General features: G+C 45.9%; 1 protein-coding gene across 1 annotated transcript in view; it reads left to right on the forward strand.

Moving 5' to 3' along the window:
- The window catches only part of Snx9 (sorting nexin 9), an 83,499-nt gene that overhangs the window by 39,018 nt on the left and 29,368 nt on the right, over positions 1 to 15,113 (forward strand). The window contains exons 3-7 of the mRNA NM_001127637.1: positions 865 to 939; positions 2,468 to 2,593; positions 9,885 to 10,053; positions 11,887 to 12,037; positions 14,218 to 14,302. Coding sequence (NP_001121109.1) covers positions 865 to 939; positions 2,468 to 2,593; positions 9,885 to 10,053; positions 11,887 to 12,037; positions 14,218 to 14,302 — 606 coding nt within the window. The remainder of the gene's footprint in view (positions 1 to 864; positions 940 to 2,467; positions 2,594 to 9,884; positions 10,054 to 11,886; positions 12,038 to 14,217; positions 14,303 to 15,113) is intronic.

The raw sequence follows: 15,113 nt of genomic DNA on the forward strand, positions 1-15,113 counted from the left end.
GTAACAATTTTTACACATGATCACATTTTCCATAGCCACCCTTTTTATTATTTCATATTTCCTGGTATTTTTCTCTGGAATTATTTCACATTTCCTAGTTTCTCTGGGATAACTTGTTATAGAAAATATACTCAAGAATGGGGAGGTAGGTCCATTGGTAAAGCACTTGCCTTAGATGCATAGGGACCTGGGTTCAATCCCAGAACCACATGACAAAGCCTCTTGGTGGCCATCATGGTCGTGGGTGGAGCCACGTAGGTTCCCAGGCCTCTCTGAGCCCCCAGCCTGTCCCATTTGGTGAGCTCCAGGCCAGAGACGGTTTCCAAACAGACAGTGGGGCCCATGAGATGGCTTGGTGGATAAAGGTGCAGCCAGTGCCACCAAGCTGGACGACCTGGGCTGATGACCGCAGCACTCACATGGAAAAGGAGAGACCCTACCTCCCGAGTTGACCTCCGACCTCCACTCAGCCATGGCACTCGTGAGCAGGGGCACACACGTGTACACACACATGTACACACATGTGTACATACAATAAACGAGTAATTACCTTTTTTAAAAGGTGGACAGTGCCCAAGGAAGAGCACCTGAGGTTCTTGGCCTCTGGTCTCCACATGTGTACATGCACATCATGCACAAAGGAAATAAAAGAGTTTAATCACTTCTTGGAGCTTAGTTCGTCTTGTTAGATTACATTATTTCTGTTCTAAACAAAATTTTAATGCATAAAATATTGAGCAGTAATAGCTCTATTGTCATAAAAATCTTGATGTTTTTCATGTAAAAATTATAAATTTGTAACAATTCTGAAAGCTGAATTTCTACAGCTAACCATAACTTTTATATCTTCATCTTTTTTATTAGAACGTTGGTGGAGGATGGCTGGAAGGAAAAAACAGCAAGGGAGAGCAGGGGCTCGTTCCTACGGACTACGTGGAAGTAAGAACTTACCCACTGATCAGCTAAGCTGGTCTTCGCTATACTTCTCTTTATCAGTTGTTGAGTTAAAGACTGCCAGGAAGACAGCAACTGTCTTAAAAGTAAAATTTCATTGGGTAAATAGTAAGCAGTAATTAAATAAAACATGGAAAATACATTGAAGGAGAAATAAGGAGAGAGATTACCAATGGGTCTAAGCTACAAACATGTTTACATTAACTTCCTTCCAAGAGTAGCTGCCGCCCAGAGCTCTGAGGTGGATTAATTCTCAGAATTTCAGTGGATTCCTTAAAGGGGCAGGCTTCTCACTTCCGTCTGCTACTTTCAGAGCCACAAGGATGTCTTTAATGGGACACTGAGCTACAGTATAAAGGATAGCACCCCAAAGTCCTGCAGGTGACCCTGAGACACAGCTAGCTACTTCAGCAGCAAAACTGTCTTCAGAGCCTGCTCTCTGGCACCCCCTGCTGATTGCTTGTAGGTCTCAAGCCTGAGCACTTGGCTCTCTTGGGTGATAGACAGAGTTACCTCTGGAAAACCACTGGCCGGAAGCTTCCCTGAGACCACCAGCAAAGCAGGGAGGGGTCTGTCTGTGTTCTCTTGTCCTCTGTTAAAAGGGAGGGGTAAGGAGTCATAAACTCTCTGGAGGTCAGTAGGAATTTTTCCCTTTCCAGAGTGTCCACACACATACCATAGTTGTGTCTGTACAGTGCCAAGAGTTCATAGGCCCCTGAACACAGTTTGAAAGTCTGAGGTTCAGATCCTGCCCTGATTCTATGCACTGCCCATCTAAGATCCTAAAATGGTCACAGCCAAGAGGGGTCATAAGGATTTCAGTTGACGCTGGTTTTCATTCTTTTTATACAAGTGTTTGCTTCTAAAGAGTATAGGCTAAGAACATGGTTGAACCAGCAAGACCATTCACCAACAGGGTATGATGGATGCCCATGAACTAAGATAAGCCGTGTTCGGAACTGTAAAACACACAATGTGTTTTGAAAAGAGGGCCAGGCATGCAGCTCAGTGCCACACTGTTTGCCCTGGCTTTGATTCCCACCCAGCACAGCTACCCAACAGAGGGGTGCGGGGGACACAGGGAGAATGTGTGTAGATAGGTAGATCAGTCAACGCATTGTGTGTGTGTGTGTGTGTGTGGTGTGTGTGTTCTCATGCATGTGTGTCTGTAGGTAGGTAGGTAGATTAACCAATCACAGAGTGCTTCTAGACTATACCGAAATTTAACTCCAAATAAATAAGAGAAGAACTGCTGGAAAATACCGATATATTTGGAAACTAAGCAATCTAAGTTACACAAAAGTCAAAGAAAAAAATCTCAGGAAAAATAATCAAGAGTGTTTAACATAAATGTAAAACTATTAAAATTGTAGAGTGCAACAGAAGCCGTCCCTAGAGGAAGACCTACAGCTGTGAGAGTGTGGGTCCCTCCCCAGGGTAGTTTGTGTGTTGCCTCTGTAAGCTTCCACCAAGGCGGAGTCATGAAAGGATGACAGTTCTTTCCTCTGCTCAGATTTTACCCAACGATGGAAAAGACCCGTTTTCTTGTGGAAATTCGGTGGCCGACCAAGCTTTCCTTGATTCGCTGTCAGCCAGCACGGCTCAAGCCAACTCATCTTCTGCCAACAGCAATAACCAGGTACTCTCGCCTCCCGCTACATCTGGCTGCCTTTCCTGAGAGCAGAGCTTGAGGGGAGACATGTGCAGCATCTCTGTTGCTCCCTGAGAGTTGTGCGAGGGGTGTGCGCTGGTGGGGGTTGGGGGGATGGGTATGGCATGGTATGTATGTGGTGGTTGGAGGTTAGGGGGTGTGGCATGAGGGGGTGTGGTGCTCCTGCTGGGTATTAACACAGACCTCACCTGAAACATCTGCTAAAGACTGTTTGAAAAACCAGTAATAAAATGAAAGATGGCGTGTTGAGATTTGCTTTTCAGAGTATCAGGATATGGGTATGGACCCCTAAAAGGTCAGATACTCTCCAAAATGAGGGCCTGCAAAGAGGAAGGAAGCAGACATGGAGGAGGCCAGTTTCTGCTTTGGACTTTGTCATAGGTCCTCCTGTTATATCAGGTGCCCCCATCGCCCTTAGAAGCAGTACAGATAAAAGTGACATGGCCAGGCACTCGGCACCAACACTCCCTCAGTGCTGTGGCTCTAAGTAGAACGGACTAGTGTGAGCTCATGTTTTAAAGAGGGTATGCATTTTAAACATGGCTTGGTAGCGTTCACCTTAATCCCAGTGCTTGGAGAAACAGGCAGATGGATCTCTCTGAGTCCAGGCCAGCCTGGACTACATTGTTAGACTCTGTCTCAAAATAACAAAACAAAATAAGAGAGAAAATGTCCATATTATATATTTTATATTTCTATCAGAAACCCATCTGTAGATGTGAGATTAAGCTCGGAGTTGAAATGGTTAAGTTTTCACACGAGAGGATTTTGTGCCCTCTGGCTCCTTTAAGAGAAACAGTTAACTCTCCAGTTATTCTGGTCAAAATGCCCCTTCTAGGAGGGACAGTGAGAGCATATTGCATGGTTCCTGGATCACTTTCTGGTCCAGTAGCACACAGCTACTAAATGTTTACACAATGAGAAATGTCAGATACTTAGACACGTGGCTACTAAATGTTTACTCAATGAGAAATGTTGGATACTTTTTTAGTTAAGTGGATGAGATGAAGAGAAAAGACATCCCACCTTCTCTCAACAGCCTTCCTGTTGTAAGCAAAAAACACTCACTTTCTACTCATTTTGAGTCATGCTCTGAACTTTGCAGTTACCCAGTCCTGTACTCTCTCCCTCCATGGCTTCTTTCCTTCCTAGCAGGAACCCTCTGTTAGGCTTCAGCTTCTGCTTACCCCCCAGGAGAGGCCGAGGGGCAGCAGGATCAGTGGAGACCTGGGAGGTCTCCATGTGTGTACAGAGGTGAAGCCTTGAATGCACACAGAGCCTCTCCTCCTAGATACTAATATAAACTGTGGTTGGCCTGTGGCTAGGGAGGTTTCCTAGTGGACTTCCCAAACTAGTAATCTGCATTGAATGTGCTGACCTTTAAATGTTTTCTGAAGGGAACAGCGGCCACAGGAGCGGAGCCCACCCCTGGGCATTGTATACTTTAATGTTTCCTTTGTTTGCTAGTTTGGAGAAAACCAACTCAGAGAAATTCTCACTAATTCTCGGTCATGATCTACTTAGGCAGTCTTCCCAAGCTCAGACATATAGGAAAGTCAGTCATGGTGGCCAAAGCCCTTCTCCCTTTGTGCCTCTCCTAAAATTGTGGCTCTTGTGTCTATGTATGAGAGACAGTACCCTAAACGTACCCTAGAACTCAGAGATGAGTGAGGTCTCAGCCTCTCTCCCAGCAGGCCCCTGTCCCGTGGGTTCAGCTTAGTAATCAGGTGTAGGAGCTTCTTACTGGTCTAAGATGCCCAATGGTGTATATAGGGAGCAAAATACAACAGAATAGAAATGCTGTCAGCTGAGAACTCAGCACTGCGTAGCCAGCGGCTGCCACATTCTCAGCCACAACTGCATGAACATGAGAGCTGGGGGCTGCATGGGCTCAGATTAGACGTGCACTTTAGATGAAGTTCAATGTTTCAAGTTACATCACATCAAAATACACAGTATCTGGTCAGTCCTCTGTTCACACCAGTGATACCTGGGTTAGCTGGATGATGATTTCCCTTCATTCTATTGTATTTTCTCCTTCGGTCCAGCAGTAATCTGCAGATGAACGGGACAGCGCTCACTGTGCTGATGACAGCTTGCTGTTTTTGCTCCCATGTCTGAATCACTGCTGGTTTCCTGCCGTGCTTGCCGGCCTGGCTTTCTTCTGTGCAGTCAGTCCTCCTGGTATCACCCAGGGAGCTAGCTAGCTACCCTAATCCAGAGTGCAGGATAAATACAGAATTCTTTCTTTAATTGCTAGTTTTCAAACTAAGTTGTTTTATGGCTGCCTCCTGTAGTAGCTAATGGGTTTTCTTCTTTCCTGTTTGTTCTGTGCACTTAAGCCCCCTGGAGCTCTGCTGTTTTCTTTGTGTTTATCGTCTCCTGTTGGGAGTTCATTCAGGTTGTGTCCTCTACATCCATAAGTCATGAATGCTTGCTTCCTTGTTCTGAGTGGGTCAGCTTCAGTGGCTGATTTTTCTTTCCCCTTGATGTGGGTCATATTCCCCTGCTTTTTCCTCCCTTGTAGTTTCCTTACTGGATGCCAGACTTTGGGATTTTACTTTGTAGTGCTGAGTATTTTGCACCCTTGTTAATATTTTGAACCAGGTGATAAAGAGAAGTTATTTTAAAATGTCCATTTCTTTCCAGTTTTAAGCTTTTTTGAGTGAGAACAGGAATATTTCACTTAGGGATACTTTTGCCCTGCTACTGAATGAACCCTGCTAGTACACTGTGCACTGTGAGGCTTCCTGCTGTGGAAGATTGTGCTACGTTTCCTCTCGTGATCCTTCCTCTGACTTGCAGACATTCCTCAAACAGTGACTTTATTAGCTGTCAACTTTAGACTTCCTGCTTCTCTGCAGACCCCGAGAGCTTCCTGGGTACAGCTCAAGCTCTCACAGCCCTCCCCATGCCCAGGCTCCACCTCCACAAGTCACAGACCACTGGGCTCTGCAGGGTCTCTCCAGGCAGGGAATGGGGCATTTGTAGATCTCACCTTGTCCTCCTCTTGTTTCCGGTATCTCAGGATCACCGCCCCTCATTGCCTGGTGCCCAGTGATTTTAAAACAGACCATATATGTTGTCATTTTTTTAGCTTGGGTGAGAGTGTAAACTGGGTCTCATCAGTCTTTCTTGATTATCTTTTCTGTGCCTTGACTTCCAAATTTTCCATTCATTTACATCTATGAAATGAGAATGGTGCCATTCAACAAGAGTTGATCCTCACACCATAGAAGTGATACCAGTGATCATTCCATGCTGAGTTGTGGACCTGGAACTTGGGCTCCAAAGTTGTCAGGAAGAGTCAGCGACCACATTCCAGCAAGAGCTCACACTGTAGGACGTGTACTTTTGCCTCTCAGTTCCCTGAGTGGCTGGCCTTTTCTGTCCCTCACTTTGTGTGTTTGTGTGTGTGTGTGTGTGTGTGTGTGTGTGTGTGTGTGTGTGTGTGTGTGTGTTGAGGTAATAGGGCAGCTTTGAGCATCCTGGTTGGACCCTCCCACAGCTGGTGCTTTTGAAAGGTTAGATTTAACATTCTAACATCTGGAAGTCTTGGCTGTGTGTGCCTTGCTAGCTATGGCGTGCATGTTTTTGCCCCACTCCAGTGCAACTTGTACTTATCGGTAGTATTTTGGTTGTGGTGCCAAGCACAGGTTGGGGAGATGCAACACACTACCGCAGAGTCGGGACACTATGGCAGCATTGGCTCTCTGCCGGTGTCAGTGTCCTTTGTGAGTAGGTAGCATTTGGTGAATTTGGCTGTGCCGTGAGTTTGCTGGTTTTGATTAAAATCTTTGCTGGGTATTGTCCTGTGCTCACTGAATACCTTTTTATTTTAAGGTGGACATTTGGGCTCAGGTTGGTTGTGTTGAAAGTCTCAGCCAGTCACCCCCTTCTTCTTCTTCTTCTTCTCCTTCTTCTTCCATAAATAAGGTAAATTGAGACATGAATAACTGCATGAAGAAGTAAACATTTACCAGCCAACCCTGAGAGGAATGCTTTTCCATATGCTGTAATGTGAAGACGCTCTCCCAGGCCTGGCCAGGCAGTGTGATTGCTAGGGAGGTGGGGCCGCAGGCTGTCAGCTGACACTCTTCCTGAGACCTGACTGTGTAGTGAGATCTAGTGAAGGGTTTGGCTCTGAGTGACAGTAGAGCAAACAGATCCTGGTACCAGGAAGGGAAGGTAGAAAGTGTTGCTCAGTGAGCATGACTGGGGAGGGAAAGGGGAAGGAAAGGCTAGGGAAGTGGAGGCCTCAACTAAGAAACAGAGTGGGTTACTACATGGCTGGTTTCATGACAAAGGGGTTGGTGGATTGAGAGCAAATAAATTGATGGCCAAAGGATCTTTCGCACAGATCTTGGAGGCCAGCTTATTTCATTGGGATTAGACTTTGGAGACATTATGCTCTTGGCATTTAGAAGCTCAAAAGTGTCTCTACCAAAGCCTGAGCACTGGGGGTAGCCACTGAGCTTCACCATGAGGTGAGGATTACACTGCTGCCTTCTTCCTCTCTGGGTACCTGAGGGAGGCAGATCTTTAACTAGCAGAAGTGTCCTAATGCCTAGTTTCATCTCCTTATTTAAAACTACTTCCAGTAATGTGACCTGGCACTTACGCCCTGTGGAGCTCTCTCCATGCCCTCCTGCCATAGCTTGGAAAAGGAGGTGTACCTCTCAGTGAACTGCTGGTTTCATTATTTTGGGACAGGGTCTCGCAGTGTAGCCAGGCAACCTCTAGAACTTGCTAAGTAGCAGGCCGTATCAGTCAGACCCTTAGGCTTTCTGCCTCATCAAGTGCTGACTCTATTTCAGGTGAACCCCATGTGCAGATAACTCTACTGACTCTATTTCAGGTGAACCCCCATGCTTAGATAGCTCTGCTGAATCCGTATTCAGTCAGAACTGTATGCACTTATCGGTTCATACTTAACAAATGCCCTGAGGACATCAGTGTTACAGATCCCATTTTTAAGACATAGCTAAGAAGGGCGAATTGCTCATATGCAAGTGCGTTGTCAGTAGGAAAGCTGGGATCCACGCCTAGGTCAACATTAGGGGCTGAGTTCTCAGTCACTGTACCCATGTGAAACATTCTTGGCCCCATAGTTACAAAACAGTTCAAAATCCACCTAGTTGGCCAGGATTCTGGCCTTGTCACCCAGTCTGTGATTTAACACTGAGTAGCCCTTGTTTGGGTCAGTGGTAGACTGCATGTGAGTGTCCTCATAAGATGGGAGTGGATCTAAACATTCCCATTGGTGATATCATGACAGATAGGTATACATAATAGAAGATGTTGCTTGTGCATGCACATGTGGTGACACTGGTGCAAACACATCTACTCGACCGGCTTGCTGCCCATCGCATAAAAGTGTGGATTAGGTTATGCATGGGAGGGCATAATGATGGATGAACAATTGTTTTGCTGGTTTATTGTTCGCCATTTATTTATTTATTTATTTATTTATTTTACTTTTCTATTTTTCGGAGCTGGGGACCGAACCCAGGGCCTTGCGCTTGCTAGGCAAGCGCTCTACCACTGAGCTAAATCCCCAACCCCTCGCCACTCTTTATAACTCATGGCTTTCGTCTACATCTACTTCTTGAAAAAGAAGTTTGCTGTAGAACCCTCTGCTGCCTCCCCCAGCAGTGGCATTACGTTAGACATGCTGTGTGTGCTGCATCTTGTAATTGAATCATTCTCTCTCTACCTGATTTCATCTTGTGTTGTTTTGTTCAATATGGCCTAGGCAGTAGGCCATATCATATATTTATCTACTATAGCATTGGTGAATAGCTAGGTTTGTTTAAGCATATTCTGATACTTACACCACCTGGAGATGTACTTCTCAGAAGCTAGCTTATTAGACACCACGTTGACTGCTTCTGTCATGAGCATAGCTCCTGTGTTATAGATGCATGAGTGTGCTGTGTGCATGCCTGCCACTGCTACCTTAGTGGCCATCCCAAGTTCATTCTCGGTCCTTCTGGTGCGACAGTCAGATGCAAGGCTAATGCTGTGAGTTCTTTCAGTGGATGGCTTGAAATATCCACCTGTTAAACAGGATGTTATACAGGCCATAGCTCCCTGTCATACAGCTAGAGTGCATGTTCCTCTGTGTCTTAGGATGCTTTGATAACTTTTACGTAACAAGGTCTTTGAATCTAAGTATCACCTGCCAATAAAAAAAAGCTTATGGCCAATGAGCAGAGGCAGGAGATAGGAGGTGGGACATCTGGCAGGAGATTTGAGAGCCACATGCTGAGAAAGGAGGCCAGGACTGGCCTGAAGGAGAGGTAACTAACCAGGAGGTAGATGAATTCAGGTTAGAATCAAGGAGAGAGTCACGTGGGAATGCTGAGGAAAGGACGTAAAGCAGTAGTAGAGGAACTCGGTATAGAACAGAGATTCAAGCAGCGACTCTGAGGAGAGGATGGACATACAGCAGCAGGTAAATGAACTCAGGGTAGAATAAAGGGGAGACATTAGGGAAGACACTGAGGAAGAAGCAGGCCAGGACTGAGGGAGAGATAACCAATCAGCAGGTAGCTGAACTTGGGAGATTCGCCCTAGGAACTCTGAAGAGACAAGGAAAGGAAAGCAGCCACGTCACTGAACCCAGGTTAGAGTAAAAGGGATAAGTTATGAGCAAGTCAGCAAACAAGCAAAGCTTATGACTCAGGCATTTATTAATAAATTTTAGTCTCAGAGTCATCATTCCAGGAACAGGGCTGAAAAGGAAAACTTTTACACAGATATATTGAATATGTTGCTCCTGGATGTTGGGCAGTGCTAAATTTAGTTGGAGCAGGGCTTAGGTAAAGGGCCAGGCATGATCTGTGAGTTACAGAGCAAGGAGGGTGTTTACCGTGTGTCCGGGTAGACGTTCTAAAGCGGCAGGCCTGATCAACTCCACGTGAATTTTTCCATTTACCGTGTATTACTTCATTGTGAGTGAGAATTAAGAACTACTTAGAGTCCCTACTTTAGAGCAGTTAGGTCAGTGGGGAGAGCCTTGGCAGGAGCATGCAATGGCATTCCAGGTGATGTCGGAGGATGTGCTCTCAGTGGAGCTGACCCATCTCTCATCTCGTGCTCCCGTGTTCTCCCCTGGGTTAGTGTGTGGAGACTTAGGTCCATGTCCAGTGACTGTACCAGCCCTTGTGTTGCTCTCAGTTCCCCTGTCGACCCATAGCTAAGTGGAGTCACAACCTGTAGGAATCACAAGAACTCCTTTTCCTCTCCCACACAGGTTGGTGGTGGCAGTGACCCCTGGTCAGCCTGGAATGCTCCCAGATCTGGGAACTGGGACAGCTCTGATGCCTGGGGCACCAGGACAGATGGGGCTGGCGCTCAGAGGAACAGCAGTGCCAACAACTGGGACACCGGCTTCGGCCATCCGCAGGCCTACCAAGGACCAGGTGAGGGGACACCTCTGCCTGAGTGACAGGCCTGAGGAGTAAGCTGACCTTGCTTTCCTCTAAGTCAGCACAGCACAGTGACTTTGGGTGAAGGGTCCTACAGTCTCATTCAGTACTGACACCATCTCCTTGGAACCATGGGTGCTTCCCTCCCAGGAGCTCCTCCCTAGGTTTCATGAACTTGTTAGCACAGTGCACAAAACTCAAGGACTCACTTGACTTCCTGTTGTCAATTTATCATGGAGTAAATCAAGAGATACAATAAGCATTCAGATGAGGAGGTTACATGGGCAAGGTGTGGTGCTTCCAGACCCTCTCCTGTCATACCTGGGGTGTACCAGACTGACCAGAGGTCATTACCACTACCAGCATCTGCACATGCTCACCAGCGAAAACACTGATCCTGCAGCCCAGAGAGTTTTCTGGAGATCAGTCCCATTGGTGTGGCTAACTATTTACTACATCTTCAGCCCTTTTCCAGTTCACAGAGGATGAGGTGGACAGGAAGATTCTCAGGTTTCAGCCCTCCATGGCTTGGTTTTGTTTGTTTTTTTTTTTTGTTTTGTTTTGTTTTTGTTGTTGTTGTTGTTTTTTTTTTTTTTTTCTGGTGGTGAGCTTCAGTCCCAGACTGCACCTTGAGTCTTGTGGATTGGAAGACACTTCTGTCATCCAGGAAAGGCCAAAACATGAGGCTGGGTCAGGAAGCTCTGCTTATGAATTTTTAAGCAGAGGAGAGATTTACTGAAGGAGAAGCACTTCAGTGATTTAGTGGGACGGGACCACTTTAAAAACCCCAGGCATGGTAGCCGTGAGATGGACATAGGCTGATCCATAGGCTCACTGAACATTCCCTGTCTCCAAAAGAGGTGGCCAGGCCTGGAGAGATGGCTCAGCGGTTAAAAGCATGCTGCTCTTACAGAGGACCAGGCTCCATTTCCCAATACTACACAGCAGCTAACAATTTCTCTTAACTTCGGTTCCAAGACACAGTACCCTTTGCTGGGCTCTGTGGCCCTGCATGCACTTGGTACTCATGAACACAAAAGTAAAATTTAAATAAGGAAAGATGGATGGCCTTCTTAAGAAACAGTATCCAATGCTGCCCCCAGTTTCCATGTACTTAAGCACCAGCCATACACACAGATGTGCACATGCACATACACATATATAACACATATCCCACCCCCCCAAGAAAGGATGTTTGTGTCAGTGCTGGAACTATCTTGTCTATCCTTGATAGTTCCTGCTGGAACTATCCTTGCGTGCCTGATTACCAGTCGATTGCTGCTTCCTACGTGCAGGAGCCTGCCTGCTGGTTGATGTGGCCCTGTCTGTTAGCTTTGCTGCGGTTGCCCGACTCTGGTGTGACACCCAAGCACAGTGCTAAGGGCGTGTCGAGGAATTTTCTCCGTTGTCCTCTGGGACGTTTATGGTTTGCAGTTTTAATGTCTAAGTACCTGACTTTCTGTTGACTTTTATATATGATGATGACTTTATAGTAAGGGGCTGGCTTTATGATTGTGAGTGGATATGGTTTTCCCAGTGCCACTGATTGAAGATACTATCCATTGTGTCACCTGAGGCACTTGTCAGGGTTTTGTTACCCTGGCTGCTTTATTTAACCTGTTTCTGATGTGTCTTGCATTCAGAGAAAAGGGCAGAATTCGTAAGTCAAGTCTGCAGGCCGACTGCAAAGCCTGTGGTCTTCAGATCCACATGGCAGTCCATGCCCCCGTCTTCCAAGCCTGCGGGCTCGCACCAGTCATTACAGTTAAGCTTCTCACATATGGTGTTCTGTTTTCCCCTTGCTTTTCTTGTTTTTCCGACCTGTAGCGACTGGTGATGATGATGAATGGGATGAAGATTGGGACGACCCCAAGTCCTCCTCACCTTACTTTAAGGATTCAGAACCAGCTGAAGCAGGGGGCATCCAGCGGGGAAACAGCCGTGCGGGTGCCTCTTCCATGAAGCTGCCCCTTAACAAGTAAGTGCAAAGGGGAGCCGAGGATGCAGACACCCTTGGGGGGGGGGGGGATGAGCAGGGCACGTGTACACACACATACCCCACCCCCCCACACCCTACACACACACACACACACACACACACACACACACGTACATAGACACACACCCCATACACCCTACATACACATACATACCCTACACACACATACACATGCCCTACACACACACCACACACATACACAGACACACACACCCTACACACACACTCACACACACACACACACACACATTCTGTAATGTAAGAGCTTGACCTTTTTTTTGTTGAGTAATCTTCTGAATTTGGAGTCTTGTTTGGCCTTTAATCTTCGATAAGAAGCTTATTTTATCAGATTTGCGAAGTTAATAAGTGAAGTATTAATTTAGTTCTAACGTCTTCAAGTCAAGCACAGCAGCACACACCTGCAGTGCCAGCATCTGGCAGGCGGAAGCAGGAGAAGCTGGTTCAAGAGCATCCTCAGCTGTGTATGCAAGTGTGAAGCTAGCCTGGGCCTCCAAAACCTTCAAATGCTTTTTATTGCTTTTACTTATAAACACCATGATATAGTAATTCATCAATAAAATTAATTGTTATTAAGAAATATTTTTAGCTACTGAAAGCTAAAAAACAATGTTAGTGACAGCTCTCTCAACGTTTACCCATTTCATCAGTCACTTCCCATGCGGCAGGCACTGACAGAGTGGTTCATGAGCACCCTCAGATCCCCTGGTAGAATATGACATGTCTGTTTCACTGCAGGGAAAGCTGGAGCCTCGTGGGTACAGTGTAGCTGGGCCAATCAGGGTCCAGACTCTCAGGGTGCAGAACACAGTTCCTAGACTGTGGAATGAGCTTCTGATGTGTGTTTTCACTTAGAGTTCTCTTAGCTAAAGCACAGTACTGTTGAGGAACTTGGAGAGTCACTGCTTGTGGATATGGACACTGCCGAGGGATCTGGGGGTTGGGGAAAGGGCATAAGGAATGATGTTAGTAGCAGTCATACTTAGGAAATGTATCCTGAACTGTCAATACTTTGTCTCTGTACTCGAGTTGTACAATTCACAGTGAATTCACAATTCAAACAGTGTTTATTTGCGTCTGACTTGTTTTTCCAGAAAGCCCGGTGTTTAGCATCTATCTAGAGATTAGGATCAAAGTCTTGATCTAGGGTCATAGGGCCTGCAAGGTCTCCATAGTCTCTTTACGTACATGTGCTAAAGGAGCTTAGACCACACTCTCTTATGCCTCTCCAGGCTTCCGGCACCATTTCTGTGCCTAGTTGTGTGCAGAATAGCATTAGTCATGGCCATCATTAGACTCAGGGTTCTCAGGAAGATGGGTGATGGGTGCTGCTCTCAGCTGTTCTTCCAGCCTAAGTATAAAATGTGTTTAAAGCCCTCTTACCTGTGGTTTGTCTCTGAGTCCTCTGAAAAGTACAGACAGCAAAACAAAGGAGCCAGCTCAGGAGCCCTGCGCCCTCCCTCCGCTCTACACTTGCTCCCCGGGTTTGATAGCCTGTTTGACACAGATCCCTCATCTCTGAAGCAAGACGGTTGGCTTTAGTTAGAGGGTTTTTTGTGCTCTAAAATATCATTCCAGGTTGAAAGCAAATTAGTTCGGGCTCATTTGAACCTGTATCTCCAAGACTTCTGTCTCTTTTTGGAGCAGTATTTTGAAGTACTCAACAATGCATTTTATGTGTTGGCTATAAACATAAGCCTTGTGCCAGAAAGAAAAATCGGAAATTTAAATACACTGAAGCATTGTGAGAACACATCTTGATGATGCTCAAAAGTGAATAGATTGCTGTTTAGTTAGTAGTAATTACTGGGCATAGATGTGAAGGCGTTAGCGAGTGGCCATTGCCACAGGTAGCCAGCTCAGATCGCCATGCTGCACTGGGGGATGAAGGACTGTCTTCATGTGTGCCCTTCACTCCGTTAGTGGTGACAGCTTGCTCAGGCGTGGTTAGGCAGGCAGAGTGCCTGTGTGCAGCACGCCTGCTAGAGACATATGCCCTCCTCCCCACTCAGGCTTCACTGAGTGGCTGACTGGCTATCCAGTTACATACAGAACAGGGTTAAAACTGGTATGTTCAGGTTACACGGTGAGAATTGAATTTTTGTGAAGACAAAGACTCACAAGACTTTCCTCATGAACAGATTCCCTGGATTTGCAAAACCTGGCATGGAGCAGTACCTGTTGGCCAAGCAGCTAGCAAAACCCAAAGAGAAAATCCCCATCATTGTAAGTTTGTTCATTCTTGTCTGTTTGCTTTATCTCTAATTAAAGTTCTTTATATAATACCTACGCTAAGAACATTAGTCTTTTTGGAAGTATTTTTAAGCACACGTATACTGTCCCAGATAGTTGATAATGTGTCCTTAGGAGTACTACGGATAATCAGCATAAATCAATAATTGTCAGTGCTTCTCAGTTTTCCCTGTTTCTATCTTTCAACTATTAATGTTGACCCATCACTTGTACATTTCAGTACATTTTCTTTTCTAAAGTGTCAGCGACTCTAAGACTTACAGCACATGTTACATTCTGTTCCATACCAGCCTTCTTTATCCAGCCAGTGGGCTCAGCTCAGTCGTTAGTTTTCTACCCTGATGAAAGTAGCAGCCCATAATTAGGATAAGGTGCTTTCCAGTGTGCTGGTAATAGGATTTCCCCAGTCAACCAACTGTCAGCTCAAGATAAGGGGCTAGCATATAAAGCCGGGAGTTAATGGCACCGTTAACAATGTAATCTGTCTTGGCGAGATGATTGTTATATAATATGGCAAAGGCTCTTTGGTTTCATCCCTTACTTTGATTGTTAATACGTTTTTTATCTAGGCAATACCTAGTGAATTCCCAAGAGAAATTGTAGGGGGCAGGAAGAGCTGTGACTATTTTGTAACCCTGTTGACTTAAATGTAGCTGAGGGAAGCCTGGGATGTAATCACCGTGGTTGCAGATGAGCAGGAGGAACCACCAGCCTTCTGCTGTAATCTCTGGCTTCAGAGGATGCATGATAAAATACCAGGGATGATAATGGATCCTTTAATTAC

The sequence above is a fragment of the Rattus norvegicus genome, chromosome 1 (assembly GCF_021556685.1).
Source record: "Rattus norvegicus strain SHRSP/BbbUtx chromosome 1, alternate assembly SHRSP_T2T, whole genome shotgun sequence".
NCBI lineage: Eukaryota > Metazoa > Chordata > Mammalia > Rodentia > Muridae > Rattus > Rattus norvegicus.